Source organism: Dermacentor albipictus, chromosome 10 (assembly GCF_038994185.2).
Source record: "Dermacentor albipictus isolate Rhodes 1998 colony chromosome 10, USDA_Dalb.pri_finalv2, whole genome shotgun sequence".
NCBI lineage: Eukaryota > Metazoa > Arthropoda > Arachnida > Ixodida > Ixodidae > Dermacentor > Dermacentor albipictus.
The window spans coordinates 71,149,730-71,170,243 of record NC_091830.1 but is presented as its reverse complement, the minus strand read 5'-3'; the positions used below and the strand labels follow the sequence as shown (position 1 = coordinate 71,170,243).

General features: G+C 48.4%; 2 protein-coding genes across 3 annotated transcripts in view; both read right to left on the bottom strand.

Moving 5' to 3' along the window:
* LOC135899241 (L-sorbose 1-dehydrogenase-like) overlaps nt 1–5,887 on the bottom strand; it is a 50,576-nt gene extending 44,689 nt beyond the window's left edge. Inside the window, exons 1-3 of one of the 2 annotated variants that reach the window (XM_070526906.1) lie at nt 5,701–5,887; nt 1,718–1,805; nt 601–803 (exon numbers count right to left, since the gene is read on the bottom strand). In XM_070526906.1, the coding sequence (XP_070383007.1) occupies nt 601–803; nt 1,718–1,796 (282 nt within the window). In that variant the 5' untranslated portion in view covers nt 1,797–1,805; nt 5,701–5,887. Of the gene's footprint in view, nt 1–600; nt 804–1,717; nt 1,898–5,700 lie in introns of both variants that reach the window. The other variant, XM_065428519.2, reaches the window with a different exon arrangement.
* Nucleotides 5,888–12,931: 7,044 nt separating this feature from the next.
* On the bottom strand, nt 12,932–13,876 carry LOC135900000 (glycerophosphodiester phosphodiesterase 1-like). Its single transcript, XM_065429435.1, has one exon. It carries the CDS (start codon nt 13,874–13,876, stop codon nt 12,932–12,934), a length of 945 nt encoding a protein of 314 aa, XP_065285507.1.
* Between the last annotated feature and the right edge of the window lie 6,638 nt (nt 13,877–20,514).

Sequence of the window (20,514 nt, the reverse complement as noted above, 5' to 3'; positions counted from 1 at the left end):
GGTTTCATTTCGGTGTTTTTTTAAGCTAATTACACAATCTTACTGCCCCGTTAGCTCCCATAGACACTGCCGCCAGTTATGTCTAGTAATTTGTACAGAAAACTCTGCGCCTCTTTGAACGAGGCATCGCGTATAGGGGGGTTTGTCTTGCTGTGCGTCGGTGACAGCGCCCTCCAGCGTTCTCCTCGTTGGCGGCACTCCTCTTCTCGAAAGCGAGGGAGGAGCATTCGACGACATCGCCGATTCGACAACCCCGTCCGTGAAAAGCTTTCGCATGGAAACGTGATTTCGCAGTAATGACATGGTACGTACCGCGCCCATTTGTGTACTATTGAAGAAAATGAACTTTAATAACGTTTATCTACTAGAAAAAGCCGCCGGCAAAGGCTCCACTGTTTTCAGAAATATTCCATCGTCTGCTCCGAAACGGCGCGTGGCAAGTGAAAGCAGATAGCACAAAGTGAGAAGACATGCATTGAGGCAAACAAACGCGCAACAATTACTGCGAATGTATGGCGGATTCAGAGCGCTTGGTAGCTCTTTAAATAGATTGGTGCACTCCCTGCGCGCAGTCGCGCTAAAGGAACAGTGCTCCCGTACCTTGTCCTTCAGAGACAGACAGGAGTGCTCCTGCGGCTCGGTGACGTAGTTCCAGTCGTAGGGTCCGTGGTAATGGAGGAGCGCGTAGATAGGCACTTCCGTCGTGGCGTCTTCCGGTCCGCCGGCCTCGATCAGCAGGACGGTGACCGCCGGGTCGGCAGAGAGTCGGTTGGCCAGGACGCAGCCCGCCGAACCACCACCGACTGCACGGCACACGTCATCGCTGGCTTATGGACAGATGAGGAAAAGTAGGGGGGTGCTCGGTATCCGAATTTTGCACGAAATCATGTCGTCCGACTGCCATCTTACGTATATAGTTGAATAGTGCGATGTCACGACACGTTTCAGTGCGCCGCCGCTGCCGCAAAGCATGCCGGTAGTAGTAGTCCTCAGTGGGCTGAACGGCCAGTATGGCAAGATGCATGTTGTGTCTGCACCATGACAAACCCGCTTGGTCCTCCTGTACAGTTCTCGGGCATTCAAACGCGATAATTCGCCCTCATAGCGGTCGGAACTGGTGGGCAGGTGTTTCTTTTTCCGGTGAGGGGGGGGGGAGGGGTAGAGGATCTCATTTGACCGGAGACGGATAGGGAGCGAGGTACGATGGCTGGGCAGAAAGCACCCTGGTACACAAAACAGATACTAAGAAGTTTGTTCACATATACCCGGAGGGCTTGTGGGAGTGAGGATGATGGAGGTTTAGAAGCGAAAGTATGGCTTCATGAGCGATGTAAAGCGTACTCAACGTAACTCCTCGCGTTTTATGTCAACTATGGCCGGCAGGATAAATTTACCACTATATTCCTCGCATTTCATGTATGAGTGTGCACAGAAGGGGATGGAATTATTGGAAACATATTCATATTTACGCATTATAAATATGTTCGAATACCAACTCTCCGTTTCAAAGACCAGATATTATAGGGCATTGTTGAATTCCTTATTCAATTTTTTTTAATATTCGATCACCCATACCTTTATCGTTTGTTAAATAAGTACGATTGTGCCTCATAATCAGAAAGTGGTTTTGGCACGTAAAACACCATAACTTTAAATATGTACGATCGGTATGCTTAAGGAGTATATAGTGTCGCGCAAAGTGGCGTCACTGCCTGACCGATGACGTAGTCGTACTCCTCGTGCAGCTTCTCGGTGTGGTAGTAGTTCATGTCGGGTGGCTGGCTCATCTGCAGCATGGACAGCAACTGCGCCAACAAGAAGGCGCCCCACTTGGGGATCACGAACGGGATCGTGCCGGAGCTGATCATGGTGACGCCGCCGCTATACCTCCGGAGCCCTGCGCACGGGCGATGAATGGGACGTCATATGGCGGCACTGCTTGTAAAATCGTCGTCATACTTAAAGGCCATGGCGGCAGCGAAAGCTAACTTTCAATAAATTTCTATCAAACGAGCAGTGCATACTGCTGCAGCCATCTTGGCAATGTTGTAAGAACGGCAACAGTTTAATTTTCTTAGTAACAGCCCTTAAATTTCACTTAAACTGACGACGCGTCTAGCTGGCGGTTAGCGGATATGACGCAGGCCCCAGAATGTCGCCTCTGAGATTTTCATTCACGCTGCAGGCGACACCTGGTTCTTTACGGGCCGGAGGAATGATAGTCGGTATCGCGAACAGACAGGACATAAAGGAACGCAAACAATGTAGATGGGCGCTGACTGCCGACTATTATATTTTGGAATCCTCAGGCCAAGCTTTATACAAGCAAGCATGCATGTTACTAAACAACAAGTACACGTTAGAAAGGACAATTTAAAAACGGCAGTTTATTATCGCTAGTGTTTCTGACAGGGGCGCTCACTCAGAGGTCACCAGCTTTGCTGATGTGGGCCACTTAAATTACTTCGCTTTCTTTGATTTTTTGCAGTTGTTTTTTTGCATGTCCTATACAGACAGTCTCGTCTAAGTACGGTGCATGTGAAACCGCATCGGTTGCAGTGATCTGTCGGATACCCCAACAATGTGCCAATTAGCCCAGGAACAAATACTTTTGGAACAAAGTTCTGGGGGATTCGTGCTGTTTCGCAGTGTGCTAGGATATGCGTCATTTCCGGCGAACGACGCTGGCGCCGCTCCTTCCTTTTTTCTTTCAATTTCCGTATCTTGAATGTTTAAATTATTGAACCTTTCCCGACGCGTCCGCTTCTATTCGAAACGTAAAAAGCTTGCGTGGAGATCGCTCTTTACCTGCACAAAGTAAAACTAGGCTTTTTACGTGGTATGAAATTTCGTTGCAGTCGTCCCTAAGACCGAAATCGCTTTATGCGCCTTCGTACTTGCACCACGGAGGGTGCCGTATATTTCTGGAAGGGTGAATTTAATCTGCTAGCTCAATGTGTCTTCCTTCTCCTTGGAGCTGATGTTTCTTAATTTCAAGCCGCTGTCTTTCACTGCCCTGTTCAAGCCTGATGGTAAGCGGTACATACATTCTAAGCACGGTAACTTTTACGAAATCGCCGATTGTAAGATCGTGATTGGTTACAAGCTATTTTTAAAACAAGTTCCTTCTTAACGAGTATACATATTTTCAGAATTCACAAGTGATAATGCAGAAGAGAAGAAGCATGGTGCGTAAAAGTAAAGAGAGTAATGCGCACGTAGAAACGAACGACTTGGCAGCGCGAGTGGCACAAGTAAACGGGCTAGAGAACTGAAGAGAAATGGACGAACCGGCGCGGTGTCTGGCAACTTCGACAAGACCTTGTCGTGCTGGCCTGGGTCGAGGATAGCAAACCGACGTTTTCGTAGGCTGCGCCACAGATGCGCTGGATATTCAGTATTCAGTATTCCGCGCCAACGCTTTAAGCGAGGTCCGCCATGAATGCACCGGGCATGTGTCGCTCTTCAATGGACATCTGGTCAACTTGGGTGACCGAGTATGTGCCACTGCTGAGTGTGCGGCAAGCGAGGAAACAATTCTCAGCGTTGACTCACACTGGCGCGCTTAGCTTCTCGTCTCGGAGGCCACGCGCGGGCTTCTCGCCAGCGCCACCAGATGGCGCAGCGTGTTCCGAAAAAAAAAACGCGAGAGGGGAGACCGGCTACCGGCGTGACGGCGTTTCTCAGTATAGGGGCGCGGGAATATTCGAAACTTTCGAATAACGAGCCGAATATTCTAGTCAATTCGCACTTCGAATTTCATAGCCACTACTCGTAAATGCGAATATTTTTCGAATACTTTTAGATTATTTCATAGCACCAACTGCGCCCAAAAAAAGATAAAGTTATAGCAAAAATACGGTACATTTTCACTCCCGCGGGCATACTATAAACATAAATGATGAGAACGTGCGGAGTGGAGTAAGCTAAGTCACTTAGGTGGGCATAATTCAGAGGTTGTACAGCGATCACTCGCATTCTCTGAAGAGCCCAGTGCATGCGAAGAGACTTCTTGTTTGCTCCTAGTGCTCCATTTGTGCTTTTAATAGACAGCGCTTCATAACACACTATGTAATGGCACAAACTTCCTAACATTAGGAATACTTGAATGTGAATGACGTTTTGTATTATTTGTGATAACGGCTGTTTATTATTCAAGACGTGTTTGAGAAGTGTTCGATATTCGATTCAACTGGATTCGCTTTTGGCAACATTCGATTCGCGTTCGATTTGGTCTCAAACATCACTATTCGCACATCCTTATTTTTATGCATATCGGAGGCCACCGGCAGGCTTCGCGGCGGCACCGCTAGATGGAGCCGAGTGTTTTTAGGGAAGCGCAAAAGAGAAATCCCGCAGCTGTACTCGCCTAACGCATAACTCGTTTCGATGTCGACAATACGTTGTGTCGCTATATGGATTCAATGCTAAACGCATCACCGTCAACAATCACCCTGGTGTGGGTTCTGCCAAGTTTGTTTGTTCTATGCCTTGCTTTGCTGTACTCTCAACCCTAATACCTCACAACATGGTAGTCACCCGGGAGCGATCCTTGTTGCCCTCCATGCGTTTGCTCTTCCATTTTTTTTTTTTTTGCTTCTTGAGGCCTCCAAAAATAATTGGTCAGGAGCCCAATAGATCTGCCAGCAACCAGGGCATGTTTAGCAAAGATGTAAGGTACACTTAGGCATTCGATATGTTTCACCAGAGCAATGATTCTCATTTTGGGGCAACTTTTCCTGTCGATTTAAACTAACGCTTCGTGCATGTGATGACACATAATATGCTTGTAACTGTGTGAAACAATTCCTCTATGGCAACCGTAACATTGAAGATATCTCGGCTGTCTCAGGTTGAATACGTCGGCTATTGTCTACTGACTAAAGCTAGGCGGTGTTGGTCATTTTCACTTCTTGCGTGGAAAACCACTGGGGAATACTGAGTCTTTATGACACCCAATGGCGGCGTCCACACCGAAAAAGACAGCTGTGATGTGCGCTGCGCATGCATACCCTAACACGTCTTTAGCTCCATTTCTCTCCTCCGCACTTTCCCATTTGTTCTCGATACAGGTTTCTAATAACTGCCGTTTCCTTTGGTAAGTGTCATCATTTAGGCTGCTTTCAGTAGTTCTGAATACCAGTATTCACTTTTCCTTTAACCTACCACTACTTCAGATTAGAGCATTCCAACCTTCGAAATAGCTGGTGATGCGCTCATATCTTAAGGAATGCTTTATCTGAAGGATAGCACACAGAACACTAAGACACTGCTGATTGTACACAACGGGCACTGAACCAAAAGCGAGGCAGACATAGGTTCAAAGGGAGCTAGCTGTTTGAAGGGATCAGCAAGAGCCTCAAGAAGGGATCCCTCAAGCTAGAGACGTTTCGACAAGGGGACTGCTCTTCGCCATCACGAAGACAGATCTTGTGGTCGACCACAGTTGACTATTACACTAAGTTGGGACATATAGGTTCAAAGGGAGCTAGATGTTTGGAAGGGATCAGCAAGAGCCTCAAGAAGGGATCCCTCAAGCTAGAGACGTTTCGACGAGGGGACTGCTCTTCGCCATGACGAAGACAGATCTTGTGGTCGACCACAGTTGACTATTACACTAAGTTGGGACATATAGGTTCTGTGCTTTTTCGGCCAAGCCCTACCTCAGGGTTACCATGACCTCTGCTCACATGTACTTACCACGCAACAGGTCTTATCGGCTTCTGATGTAATCCGGCCCGGCTCAACGGTAACGGCTCTGTGCAATGCACCCTGGCTCGGCCTCCAGATGTGTCGGGCGAATGCTGCGCCGTGTTCTTCGGGTCGACGACACCGTCGCCTGGCACACGCGCCGTTCTCGCACGTGTACTGCCTGCAACTGCGTCCATCGTCGTGGCGGGCCCAATAACTCGCTTTGTGCAGAGCACAATGGCCGTCTGGCTCTGTCCAGCCTGTAAGGACATTGTTTTTTGGCGGTTATACGTTCCCGGCTGAAAATGAGGCGAAAAACAGCTCCACGGGTATACACCGGCAGCCGAGAATTTTCTCTTTTTTTTACGAGGGCCTGGAGAAGGGCACCCGTTTTCTCTTAGCTGCGTTTGCGAAGTTAGTGATTGTGATGCCCATAGTATCGGCCAGTTGTCGGAAACCAACTTTCTCGTTTTGCAAATACTTACCGTTTGTGATAACTGAAAAAGGGCATCACGGAACTACTGCTTTCACGCCGACCTATTTTGCGGCAAAAATCGGTGCGAACGCTCAAAGGCTGTACACGCGTGCAGTACGAAAATCAGTTAACCGCACACGTACAGCCCAAACACCATTCCACATCCTGCGCCGGCTATTTATACTGACTTCTAGGGAAGAGCAGTAGCCGGCACCCCGCATAGGCACCAACCTGCCCTAAATTCAGTTCAAATAAAAATAAAATTAAACCATTATTTCTGGCCGTGGAGAGCATATATTTGTATGCACACAATGAAAGGTTCTTTGAGTTATAAATTAATTACCGAAGGAGGAGGAGGAAAGAACTTTATTGTGTGCCCTGCGAGTTGGTGGGGAGGGCCAAAGGCCCCGCCTAAGTGACGGCCAGGAGTTCGCGGGTCCTGGCGGCATCCTCGGCCCGCTGGACGGCCCATAGTTGATCCTCGAGGGCGGGGCTGAGCAGCGCGGCTTCCCAGCGCGTGCGAAGGCTGCTGCTAGAGGCCGCGTTTTCTTTATTGTTATTTATCCCTCGGCATTCCCATAATTTATGCTCCAGAGTGGCTCTGGATTCACATGTTTTGCATTTGTCCGTAGGATATACATCTGGATATATGATGTGCGAGAGCGCAGGATTCGAATACGTCCTAGTCTGTAACTGCCGCCATGCGACAGACTGCTTTTTTGTCAATTTTGCGTGAGGTCACGGGAATATGCGCCTCTGTAACCTATAATGTTTCGTAATGTCATTATATGTTGTCATTCTGAACTCCCACTCCCACTCATTTACCTCACCGTCACGTCCGGAAGGTGTCGGGGCGTCACTTGCGACTGCGGCTCGGTCCGTAAGCCCTCGAGCCGCGTCGTGTGCCGCCTCGTTGTTGCCGTCCTTTGCGAGGGTGTGAGCGGGTGTCCAGGTGATGTATATCTTTCTTTTGTAATTTTGGCCTCCTGCAAGAAGAATGCGTAGAGCCACCGGGGAGGTTCGGCCGTCGGCAAAGTTTCTTATTGCCGTCTGAGAGTCGCTGACTATCACGGTTGCGTTAGTCTGAGCTACTGCGAGCGCTATGGCTACTTCTTCAGCTATCTCGTGACTTGTGGTGCGTATCGTCGCGCACATCTTGCACCGTTTCTCCCTATCGATTACGGCTGCCGTAAACCCCCGTCTGCGACTGTATCGAGCCGCGTCTACGAACACTGCGCCCTTGTCGCTGCCGAATTTCTTCTGTATCTGCTCCGCTCTGTTCTCTCTTCTGTCCTTATTGTGTTCTGAGTGCATGTTCTTTGGTATGGGAGGTATTACCAATCTTTCCTTCGTATCTCTCGGGATGTCCACCTTGACACCGTGCTGTGTGTGGTAAACTATGTCTAATTTCTCTAGGATGTGTCTGCCTGCTCTAGTCTTAGAGAAGCGTTCATATTGTGCCGTACATTGCGCTTCAATGAGCTCATCTATTGTGTTGTGTAGGCCTAATTGCAGCAACTTGTCCGTGCTGGTGCTGATCGGTAGTCCTATGGCTAGTTTGTATATTTTCCGAATGAGGCATTCTAGTATGACCTTTTCCGCGACCTGTCATTTTAAGTACGGCGCCACGTATTCTATTCTACTGATTACGAAGGCCTGTATTAACCTGATCGTGTTTTCCTCTTTCATCCCGCTATGTTTATTTGTTATCCTTCTGATTAGCCTCATGATTTGCGCTACAGTTCCCTCCAGTCTTCTGAGGGTTTCTTCGTTGTTGCCCTTGGCTTCAATGAGGAGCCCCAATACCCTGATCCTATCGACCTTGGGTATGGGTTTCCCATTGGCCGTCTTTAACTGTATCTCCTCTATATATGGGTGAGCTCTTCCCTGTATTTGCCTGGTTTGCGACCTCTGCGAGTCGGTCTGTACAGCAACAGCTCCGATGTCTCTGCCGAGCTAAATAATTAATTAGTAACTGGTTTTCCGAGTCATCCTCTACTGAAACTTTGCTACAGAGTGTCCAAAACACTACTGACGGCTTTGTGTCAAGCTTACCACGCTGGAATCAACTTTTTCAAGTGTCAAACTCAACTTACGAAACAAAAATGATACGTTGAGCTTCGGAGCTTAAATTGTGGGGTCTAACGTTCCGAAACCGCACTGTTGGTCACGAGGGGCGCCCTAGTAAGAAGTTATAGAGTAATCTGACCACCAGGGGGTTCGCTAACGTGGACACATAACACGGCACACATGCGTTTTTTTTTCTTTTCTTTTCTATCTTTTGCTTTCCGCCCTAATCGCAGTGCAGCCGACACGGTCGGGTTTTGAACTCGCGACCTCGTTTAAGTACAGCAGAACAGCATAGCAGCTAAGCCTCCGTGGCGTGTGTACTGTACTTCAGACTGAACATACAAAGGACTTTATTTGTGTGTGAAATCTTTGTAAGCATTTATGCTTATGCTGTGGCACTGCGTTTCTCGCTACACCGATTTAATTTGCTATTAGCTTTTACGGGACCTCAGACGACAGTGAAGTGAGTGCTGTTTGCTGCTTAGCATGCCCATAATTATGGCGTTTCTTGGAATGCTTTCTAAAGCATTGTATGTGGAAGGCACACTACTCAAGCGTACCTTTCACACTGTTCGAGCATGCACTCTGAGTTAATTGTAAAAAATTTGCCAGAATTGTTTCAGTAGACAGGAAAAAGACCATTTTTAGTTTGCACACGGATAACCGCACAACCTATAATATGCTATACGAGTGAGAAGTTGTGCCAACGCAATTAAGTATCCCTTGGTAACAAGCCAAGCCGAAAACATGACACACGTGCGCTTTGAAGAGTTGCACCTTCTACCATGAAGAATTCCTCACCCGCTGTGGTTGCTCAGTGGTTATGGTGTTTGGCTTCTGAGCACGAGGCCGCGCGATCGAATCCCGGCCACGATGGGGGCAAAATGCGAAAGCGCCCGTGTACTTAGATTTAGGTGCATGTTAAAGAACCCCAGGTGGTCGAGATTTCCGGAGTCCTCCACTACGGCGTGCCTCATAATCAGAAAGTCGTTTTGGCACGTAAAACCCCATAATTTATTTGTTTAAAGAATTCCTCTAAACAATTGTCCATCGGAGTAAGAGTCAAATATTAACGAGCTTGCATCGAAAACCGTCGAATCCTACGCGCACTGGTGATCGGTTTAAGCTAAAGTCGATCACGTGCTTTCGAGCAAGGCTCTTAATTCTTCTTTAGCGGTCATGTGCAAGTATAGTTCAGACGAGACGGTTCGCCAGGAAACGGGGCCTCGCTTACAGCATACATTCTTGGGGTCCTTGCGTTGCCGACGGCCAGACGTTAGGAGGGGCCGAAGCCATGTAGACGTCACCACCCTTCACTCACGCAAACCACGCGCCACCCACACCACCGACGAGCAGCATGCGCCAAGGGGCAGCAACGACTTCGTCCGGGCCGACGGCGAGATGCTTAGCTGGCAGCCCCGTTCCTGCAAATCCTCACACTGACAGACTCGAAGCACTCGTTTTCTCCCCGCGACGCACTCACTCGCTGGAAACCGGGCCTCGTGAATCTGTACTCGATGCCTCCGACGGTGCGACTATGTCCGTTTTGGGCATCACGTGATGAGCTTCGAAGTCCGGAGCGTTCCCACAGGCGCGCACACTGAACTGGCAAAAAGGAGTGTTGCATCGCATTGTTTTCGAATTGCAATCGACAAATCCTGTGCACACAAGGCACCGGACAGCTTCTGCAGGAAGGTCGATCGCCTTGTGTCAGCAGGTTATCCAGAGAACGTTCTCATTTTTGTGGCAGGGTCTCTGCTGAGGAAGCGCAATGTCGTCAGCCGAAACAGAGCAACACAAGACGGCGGACAGAGTGGTTGTGCTGCATTACATGCACCATATATCCCACTATCTTGAAAGGATCGGTCTAGCTGTGGGCCTTAGCGTTGTTTTTTTTTCTGCGCCGCGCAAGTAAATAGGCCTATGCGCAAGGTCAACTACGACACGCACACTCAACAAGCGTGTATGACCAAGCACAAAAACCGTCCTTTTGACTGTGTGCAAGAGATAGTGTATTCGGTGCTGTTAAAATGTGGAAAACGATATATTGGCCAGTCAGGCCGTTGTGTCAACGATGGGCTTAGACAGCATAATAGCAATGTAAAAAATATTGCAATCAGTGAAAACCGTGCCTTGCATTGTCGGCAGTGTAGGTGTAAGGCAATGTTGTCGCAGAGTGAAGCATTGCATGGACAACCTGATAAATGCACCAGGGAAATCTTAGAGGATTTCTAGATAACCGGTTTAAATGTTGATTGCATCAGCATCCCGTCTCTTATGCTGCACAAGAAAGAAATCAATTTTCTATACACTGCATTGTAACAAGAATGGGATGGGCGGGAGGTCTTTTCTCCCTCTTCCTCCTTTCTCTTTTGACCAAGGTACGCTTTCTTTTCATAGTCTAATTGGTACTGCCTTTATTGCTCTGTATAAAAGCTTCAGCAAGATAATAAATACGCAGTTGTTAGCGTAGTGTGTGCGTGGTACCTCAATTGTGTTCCGTCTTGAGGCGCTGTTCTTTCAGAGGTAGATAAGTTTTTAGGGAAGAAAAAGAGGACTACGGAGATGTACGCAAAAATGCTGGAATGAAAAACTTATATGCATACCTGTATAAAACAACCAGTCTAAGTGTCTGTCGCCGCCCTGTTTCAGGGGGGATGCAAATAAATCATCACCATCATCATCAGTAGCCGCAGCAGCATCACTTCGCAGCGCATGATTGCTTCTGCAGAAGCACGCCCTGTACACGCGTCCTAGCAATCGAGGAGTGATGTGAGGTGCGCCGCGTAGCGTCGATATGTGCGCACTTTGCATTTATTTGCATATTGCTGTACCAGATCACATGCCATGTAGAAGTTGCACAGGTAGCGGCACAAGGTAGATAGAGAAGTTTTTAGGAAGAAAAAATGACCGCCCTTCCACTACTGTGAAGAGGGGTGCAAGCGAAGCTCGCGATCCGCGGCTCTTCATTGTCGTAATGCCTCGGCTTCGCGCTCCCTCACTGTGAGGTCTGTAAGTCGACGACAAGCCCTTTATCAAGCGAGTTCCCGGCGACGCTCATCAAGCGCCGCCTGTTCTTCGGCCGAACGCACGACGCGCGGCCTGCTTCCGCTGCCGTTCCTTCAACGCAGCCTGCTCCTCGGCAGAATGAACGAAACGCAGCCCTTACATCCGACTGCTGGGCCTGAACTTGGGGGAAACGGCGGGCGCGAGGCAAGCGAACACGTGATCACACCCTTTCCCTTCTCCGAAGGAAGGGGAAGCCTGTGATTGGCTCGCGTGTTGCGCCGCGTCTACTCTTTCATGCACATAAAGCTCCGCTTTAAAGATCGTGTATGATGAACTGACAGTGGCTGATTTCTCTTCTCGGTAATTATCTCGGTCATTATTTTATATAATATCGAAAGCCAGCTAGTGGGCCTATAATTATTATATTTTTAACGTATTCCTTCTTGTGCATCTGAATACTGTTAGCATTATTCCAGCTCACTGATGCACTTAAAGGCGTGAGGTATTGCGCACAAAGCGCCTCAAACTTTTCAAGCATGATATCTCCTCCATCATTAAAGAAATCGGCTGTTTATCCGTCTTCTCCTGCTCTTCCCCGGCACATGTCTTGCAAGGTCCCCTTCTGACTTTATCGCCAGTTATAGGAAGAGCCTCCTGTTCATCACTACTTCGAATGAAGGTAGCACGGCTAATCTGGGTTCTGTACAGATCCGTATAGAATTATTCTGCTGCTTTTACTGTATCATCGAAACTGCTGATGACATTACAGTGTTTAACTTCCGCGGCGTACACTTACCCTGCCCATCCCAAGTTATCTTGTCACTGACTTCATGCTGCGAGCATATTTTACTGCTTCCTCAATCTTGACGGCATTATAATTCTTTTTATCAGTTTTGACAGTACAGCAAATTCTACCTGTTCTTTGAAGTTATACACTTGTATGCATTGTTCTTATTAGGTTCTCCGTTACTCGGAAGACAGTACCTGCTGGATGCCTTGGTGTCTTGCCTCCCACTTCAATTGCTGCTTCTCAAGTTATGTGGGACACGCTGTATGCTAGTGTCTTTGTATGTCACTGTGTATGTGCTGCTAGCATATACAGGAAGACTAGCTGCTAGCGGCGGGTTAGTCAGTCGCGACAGGCAGTACGCTTTTGCTCTGGCTTGGGGCGGCCAGCGACGTGGACGCTCCGCGCGTGTGCCGATCAACGCTTCGCAGGACCGTCCAGGTAAAAGGCTTAGCAGCACGATACCGGAGTAGACGAACACTATCGTTCAAACACGCCACCGTTCGCGTGATCGCAGACGAGAACGATTAGGCGTTCATGCCCAGCATGGGAGCGAACATATTCCCTAGCTGTCTGGTCACGGTGAGTTGGACTTACTCGATTTGTCGCGCACCCATCGGCATGTTCTGACAATATAAATCCGGCTAGCAGGCATTAGTGTATGAAAAGTACAACAAATGTCCTTGTGATTGTTTGCGCTACTGTGCTGTCGTTCCTTTGTCCCAAGAGCACGTGTGAGACCTATGAATGTTGACGCCGCGCCCCTGGCTCTTACAGAGATAGCAATGCACTGGTACATGGACAATATATTTACTCGTGACACTTGTTGCCGCGTCGACGTTTCCTTAACGCAGTCGTGACAACGCACGAAATAAAACTGGATTGAAGTTCTTCCAGACCTAAGCACGACGTAAGTTGTCCGTAACGATAGGCACCCGAACAATTCGACGAAGATATTCGTGCTCGGCCCAGTCGTTCGAAGCCAGCGCGATGACACCCAGGCCCCGACCACTACAAGAGCCCACGTACTGGGGGCTTATCACACTTGCGTTAACCAGCACCGCCGAAACCATGGTCAGGCGAGTCAGCAGGCCGCATTCGAAGGACCATTCGAGAAGCCAGTCGGCGGCCTTCGCAGTCAGGTGCCAGACGAGTTTGTCGTAGCGTCGCTTGGTGTTCTGCGCGTCCTCGTACGCGTAGGATCCGATTGGCCAGGTAAGCGCCGTCACGATGGTCGCATTGCGACCACCACGCAGGCGAGCAAGAAACATCGGACTGGGAGAGGCGACCAGAACTCGTCTAAATATTTCGGGCCGGCCATGGAACAGTTCGATGAGGTGGATCAGGGAGTGGGCATCGTGTTCCTGGACGTCCACTATTACCCGAAGGCCGAGACGGAGGCACGCATCGATGCCTTCTTCCAGCGTCGGCACGTGTTTGCCCTGGAAGCGTGCAGCAGACGATTCTTTGCCGGCATCGTTCGCTGGGAGTCGGTTCGGGTCTTTCGCAGCCTCCAGCATACCCTGGCGTTTGGCGGTTCTTTCCAGCTGGTTCCTGTCGTGGAAGAGCACACCCACGCCATTGGCCACGATGTCCAAGTAGAGCTTGATTCCCGAGGCGCCCGTCCTGTTCGCTTCCTGGATGGCCGCCAACGTGTCCTGCGGCGCGTTCGTTGCCCCCGTGAAGTCAACGAACGCCGGCGGCAGCCAGCCATCGTCATCGCGCCTATCTCCGAGAATCACTTCGGCGGCAAGGGCCTCGTCGGCGGGCTCGGCGAAATATAGCACGACGAGGAGGAGGGCCAACAGTGATCCGAAGATCGGGGTCACGTACTGCCAGACCATGATGGCTTGCAAAAGAACAGGCGTGCAGCAAGCGTTAGGCTACCTCACCGCACGTTCTCCGTGGCGACCCGACAAGAGTTGGATGGCTTGTTTCTTGGTGGAATGGTGGAGCCCACTCTGAGCGATCGGTCGGGACTCCAACCAGGAATCTCTTCTCTTCTTCTTCCTTTAAATTTTTTTACGCACCCACGAGGGGGGGGGGGGGATTGGCCATGATGCTCTGTGGAAACATATTAACTTCTTGCTTCCTGTTAATGTATTGATCTGTATTATGCATATTTATTTATTAGTAATTACATAAATTATTTTCTGTTTCCGTTTCTTGAATAGCGGTCATGCCAATTATGACGAAGATGCTATATTTTAAATATAACGCGATTCAGTGTTCATAATGAGGAAAATGTGCATAACATGAGGGTCTTCCAGTCGCTACGATGCGCTCATGCACAATCTGACACACTTCCTTTAGAGCTCGGCGAAGGTTTGTTGCCCCAAAAGAAAAAACGTTAATCACCGACAGAGGAAGGACCTCACGCGATAGGGGTTGCTCTAAGTAGGTCTTTCTTTCGGAATTGTATTTTCAGCAACATAGGAGGAAATAGTCCGGTGATAGGAATCTCAAAATGACGACGTTTGCAACGAGTTCTTTATTCGGCTTTCCCTCAGCACGTCTTCACCGATTGCGAATGACAATTCAATGTACATGTTTATGTTACAACTAAGACCCATAGAGTAATTATAAAAATTATTCAAGTCTAACTCAACTGACAACTTTTTTTGTAGTTTTTAATCTATCGCCATATTTTTTTTCCTGAATACATTTTTTATCTGACCCTTCTTTCTTCATCTCCACACGCCGTGGTTGCTCAGTGGCTATGGTGTTGGGCTGCTAAGCACGAGGCCGCGACATCGAGTCGCGGCGACGGCGGCCGCATTTGGATGGGGATGGAATGCGAAAACACCCGTGTACTCAGATTTAGGTGCGCATTAAAGAACCCCACGTAGTTTAAGTTTCCGGAGTCTCCCACTGCGGCGCGCCTCATAAACAGATCACGGTTTTGGCACTTAAAACCCCATAATTCCTTTTTTTTTCTTTTCTGGTCCCTAAATGGTTACTTTTCATAGTTCAGGATCATCATCATAATATAACAATTATCTTAATTAATTTGTATGGAAATGAACGTTTTAAGGCACTCTGAAACCATTTTGACGGTTTTGTACAAACCTACTGAGTTGTTGAGGTAGTTCCTTCTGATCAATAAGTTACACATTTAAGCGCTCCGCGTAAAGCATGTAATTTATTATAAGTTTTTAAAGACATGCTACGCTAACGATCGCAGCGGCGCCGCTCCCCTGAGTTTTCAGCCGCCTCACCCCAGTTGATGCGTTCGGTCCAACTGAGATCAGTTGGGCGAGCTATCTGATTGGATACCCAGGTCGCGTCATCGATAATTTTTACAACTTTATGGTGAGCAAATGTCGTTCCTAATTCTTGGAATGTTCGTTAATTATTTGTATAAAAAAAGTAACAGAAAAATAATATACAACGACAATTTATCAGTACACTCAAGCACTATTCCATCACACAGCAAGTGTCGTCTGCTCGTTTCACAATGTCCTCTGTATTGACGCGAAGTGCACCATCAGTGTTGGTTTCGAGTTTTCTTTTCGCCAGCACAATGGTTCGCCATTATTGCGTCGTGGGCAACAAACCTAGCTATGGGCGATATGCCAAGCTGCGACATATTAGTGTCCCTCTGCAAGGCAGCGGAGTGGCAACAATGCATCGGACTGTCGGTATCCGGTCGGTGCCGGGATCTACGCGTTTGCAGCCGTCACTTCACGCTGGGGGACTGCGGCCCCAGTAGAGAGCTTTAGCGTGTCCGGTATTCGGGTAAACGCAAGCGGACTGGGCGTTTTACAGGATGAGTGGAAGCACAAAGATGGACTGCGTGCATGGTGCAGCCACCTGGTGGCACAGGGCTTAACCAGACAAACACAGAGCTAATATAGCAGTAACCAGATATATTCTACTGTCTACGAAATTTTGTATCTCACAGGGAGACCACATAACTCCGTGTAGTTACTAGCCAACTCACGCGCGTACAATAGCACGTGCGCCGCCATGAATTGTGGGACATATGGGACCCGTGGGACACTCGTTAGCGTGAACTTTCGCTACTTCGTAATGCGCATAGAATTAAGCGCAAGCATCTATGAATATACGAACTCCAATTTTCAGCAATAAACACGATGTACTTAATAACAGCTGACTTACGTGCAGTAATCTCATATATTACATCCAGTACCAAGATTTCACGGCCAGGCCACTATACTTACTGATTTTGGAAAGTTTCTTCGTCAATTTGAAATTATAATTGCTTCTCAAAACGCGAGCACCGTGCTGAATTCTATCACTACAAATTATGGTCATTTTATTTCCATCAACGTCTCACAACGCATGCTGGCCAGTTGTCAGCCCCTATAATTTGAAACGCTGCAATTAAATAGTGGTGCAGATGTTCTACTGTAGCTGTTCTACGCGTCTACATAATTTGTCCGAACAGTTTCTGGTACCCTTTAAAGGGCCCCTCACAAGGTCTGGCCATATTGAGCTGACAAACAGAGCATGCAATGCGCACTAACGATCGTGTTTGCAAAGAACGACGTCGATACACACCGAGGAACGGTACGAAATTTCAACCCGAACGCCGTTTCCCCTTTCTCACACGACGGGCGCGCTCCAAGCCGGGCGGTGACGTAGTCGCGTTCCTACGCCTACGTAGTCGGGTACGCAATGTGACGTCACTCGTGGAGACACATTTCTTCGAGAGTTATTCAAGGCAACATCTGTTATCTGTGTGACCTGTTGCTTGAATTGACGAATTGAAGTTCAGAGAAATAATAAAACACATAAACGGAATGTCTGCGTGTCTGCGCTTAATAGAACTATAAAAAAAAATGTTTGCCAGGTAAATCTCTACTGACCACCGTGACTGAAATGCCGCTCTGCCGTTCGTCACATTCGCCTACAATACCCCCCCCCCCCGCCACGATTCTGCTGGTTTCTCTACACTTTTTAACTTGTATGGACGAGACCCTGTACTACCGCGATCCTCCCAGCCGTTCTCGATACAACGTCAGAATATGCTCATTTTGCCATATCTAGAGCTACCGAGGCACGCGAGATTGCAAGCCTGCGTCTGTACACTTCCCAAGAAACACAACGAAGCATACATGATGCTCGTCACCACGATCCCCACTTTAACCCTGGTGACATTGTGCTTCTTTGGAAACCAGCACGGTGAGTTGGACTTCGTGACAAGCTGATTTCTCCCTACTCAGGCCCATACTGTGTCTTCCGTCAAGTGTTACAACCTCTCGATAACTCCGACCCGCGATCCTCCCCTGACATGGTCCCCGTCGCTCTACTGAAGCCATAACCTCTATGCTGAAGTGATATCACTCAAGCCTACCAAGCGCCGGGACAGGGCCTTCACCACCAGAAGTCACGCAACGGGGCGCTGCAGTAGTGAACCATGATGAGATGACCGAGGAAGACGAAAATCGCCGTTGGTCGAGCGCACGGGCTTCATCTTGTATGCCTGTCTTCTGCCCATTGTATATATCTTGTGAATATACTGCCAAGTGTCTTTTCTCCCCGTAAGAACATGATGAGATTGACCAAATAATAAACTGTTTTGTCTAAGTAGACCCAGCAAGTGCAAAATGGTCCAGAGGGAAGACGTGCTCGCCCAACTATAGTGCGTAAATGAGCTCCGCCATATTTTGGTTCAGAAACTGAATCACCTGTGCAGCGTACGCAGTGCACCCGCACTTGTATCATTTGGCGAGTCTCCATTTACATCAGACTTTCTCCTTGTAAATTGCAAGAACAGTTGTTGTCCATTATAAAATTCTATCAACCTGATATTTTGAATATTTGCACACTCATACTGTGAAATTGTAAGATTGGCTTGCAACCCCAATAAAAGCGAATTTTCAAAAGAAGAAGTGCTTTAGCACCCCCATGCCTCTCATTTCACAGCCAGTCAACCATCACTTATTTTCCTTGTTTTGCTACTCTGCTCTCTATCCTTTATACAGAGTGACATTTGCTCAGATAATACTTCCTACTTGACAAGAAAATTCTTGTGCAGCAACACCTATGATATCCTATATATTAACGAGGAATAGATAAAGTTAAATAATAAAAGTTGGCATATATAATATGCAACACAGTTAACGGTTCATCTAAGAACCTTTTCGTGGAGCAGTTCGCTCTAGAGCAACGAGATGGCACGTCGCACGTTGCCTCACCGAAAGTGAACGAATAGGAAACCACTGCCGTTTCTGCCCCACTATTGTGTGATCAGCTGTAGGAAATGCAACTGGATGTCCGCTAAGGCACAGTACTCCATTCATGCTGCAAGACGTGTAACAATGGAGGGGAAGGCGTGTGCAGTGGTATTCTGCAAAAATAGTGACTGTCATATTAAGGAACGCAATGAACTTCTGTGAACAAGTCCACAGGACCGCTGCCACATAAGGATCGCCTGTGTTGCCGTTCACCCTTGGCGATGTACAGCTTTCCTCAAGGATAAAAAAAATGCCCTCTTCCGGCGGCGTTGAATCGCTGATTTCCAAGGAAAGGACTTCCAACCCGGAACGTTGGCAAGAATGAGTATCGCTCGTTACGCAGTGACAAAGTAGGAGAAGTATGGGAGAGCCCTTTGTCCTGCAGTGGGCGTAGCCAGGCTTATGATGATGATGAATTTATCTACATACACACCCATCCCAACACACCCGCAAACTTACGCCCGCTGTACCGTCCAAGTATCAAGAATAAGTGAATGGGCTCACTCTTAGTCAATGCGCCGAAGCAGGGGTGATTATAACTACATCTACTGCACACGAGTGTCCGAAGCTGAACGTTTCGTACGTGACCGTCCACGGGGAGTAAGCGAGTGACTAGCGATACTACGTCTGTACTACAAGCTACTACAAAGCTACTACACATACGTTACGAGCCCCTGTGCACAGCAAGAGCGAGTATATCGCAACTGAGCACACCCGTGAGCGATTAGATATAAAATAAATAATCAGAAAAAAAGCACGCCACAGCAGGAGTGACTCCTTGGGCCCGATGTGCGATGGCGGGTCGAGCCGATCCTGGAAGGTGCCAGGTCGGTTCCCGCCCAGGGAGTGTAGTGTCCTTTCTCGGACCGTGTCATAGGCAGAGCAGCTCCACATATGTTCGGCCGTACCTCTGGCCGGGCATGCCGGGCACTCAGAGCTCGGGTATGAGTGCGGGTTGATGAGGTGTAGCCATGCTTTTTTGGACTTTTTCAGGGAAAAGGAAAGGCCTGGCCGCCTCATTGCAGAACCGACCTCGGGCCCACTCCACCTCGAGGAAGAAGAGAGTACCGGTCCCCCTCCCCCATAGAGCACCCCTTTTCTGCCACAAGGCTTCGCATATTAAATGCAGAAATAAATACATTAAAAAAATAATAATAATCAGATATTGACCGCACCGATGAACGTTACGGAGTAAGAAACGTGACAAGCTGCTCCTTCAAAGTAATTGATAAATAAAGAACGAACATTAAAACACACTGATCCTGATTTATTTCATAAGCGGAAAGTTTAGACAGCTTGGAATACATTTCCAGCGCCGCTTTTATTACAAGCACCGTATGCGCTGTTCGCGCTGTTCGGACATGGTGTAAATAGCACCGAAAATGCTTACACGTCCTCTGAAGCTGTGGCCAAAGCTTCATGTCGTCCACCCAGTCACCATCTACGATATCCACCGAAAGAAATGCCTCGGCGTCATGCACATCCATTGCAATCACAGAGGCCACAGAGGCAGCTGAAGTAAGCAATGGACGCATCATCACGTGATCAAACGTGACGGCGCCCATGAGATCGCCGTGAAAAGGGTCAATAATAGTACCCGAATGGGAGCCGAAGGGGGGAAGTAATGTGCAGCGGAGCATTAGTAGTTGTAAATGGTGGTTACATAATTCACTTGCATAGAATGGAGTTAGCTAATGCAAAGCAGGAACGTGATTGAAGCTTGCAGGCCGGCAGCAGGCATAAATGTGTTGATGAAGATAATGATGATCGTGTATGTAATTCAAGAAACATGGGAGCTGAGTATAACAATCATAAAGTACCGACCAGCTCAGGTTGGATTCAGATTGTACTTCGATACAGGGGAAGGAATGTCTATCTTGCTAGATGGTGCCCTGCATGTCTCCCCTTATAGCCACTAGTTGCGACGGTGGTGGCACGGGAGATTACTAACGTTTGGCGAGTACAGCATTAGGGTAAACGCAAGCGCAAAGGGACAGGACCTGGCCGTGTCCCCTTGCCTGTCGTTTCAGGTAAAGCCCCTCCATACACGTTTCCGCCGACCAGGTTAAGTACCGCCAACCTGCCCTCCTCCTCCACGCTCCTCTCCCACTCACCCCCTTAGCTTCCGGCATCAAGCGGAACTTACGTAGCTGCAGCTTCCTGTTCCGAGTGGAAGTGACACTGTTCTTTAGCGTTGTTTACTTTCACGCCGCTGGAGAGGCCTTAATTGCACGAGCTGCGGTTGAAACTGTGAATGCGATTCCATCCAAGAACCACCG

Bases quoted from the DNA above. Each gene is read 5' to 3' on its own strand.
- LOC135900000 (XM_065429435.1), bottom strand. From the start codon at position 13,876: ATGGTCTGGCAGTACGTGACCCCGATCTTCGGATCACTGTTGGCCCTC.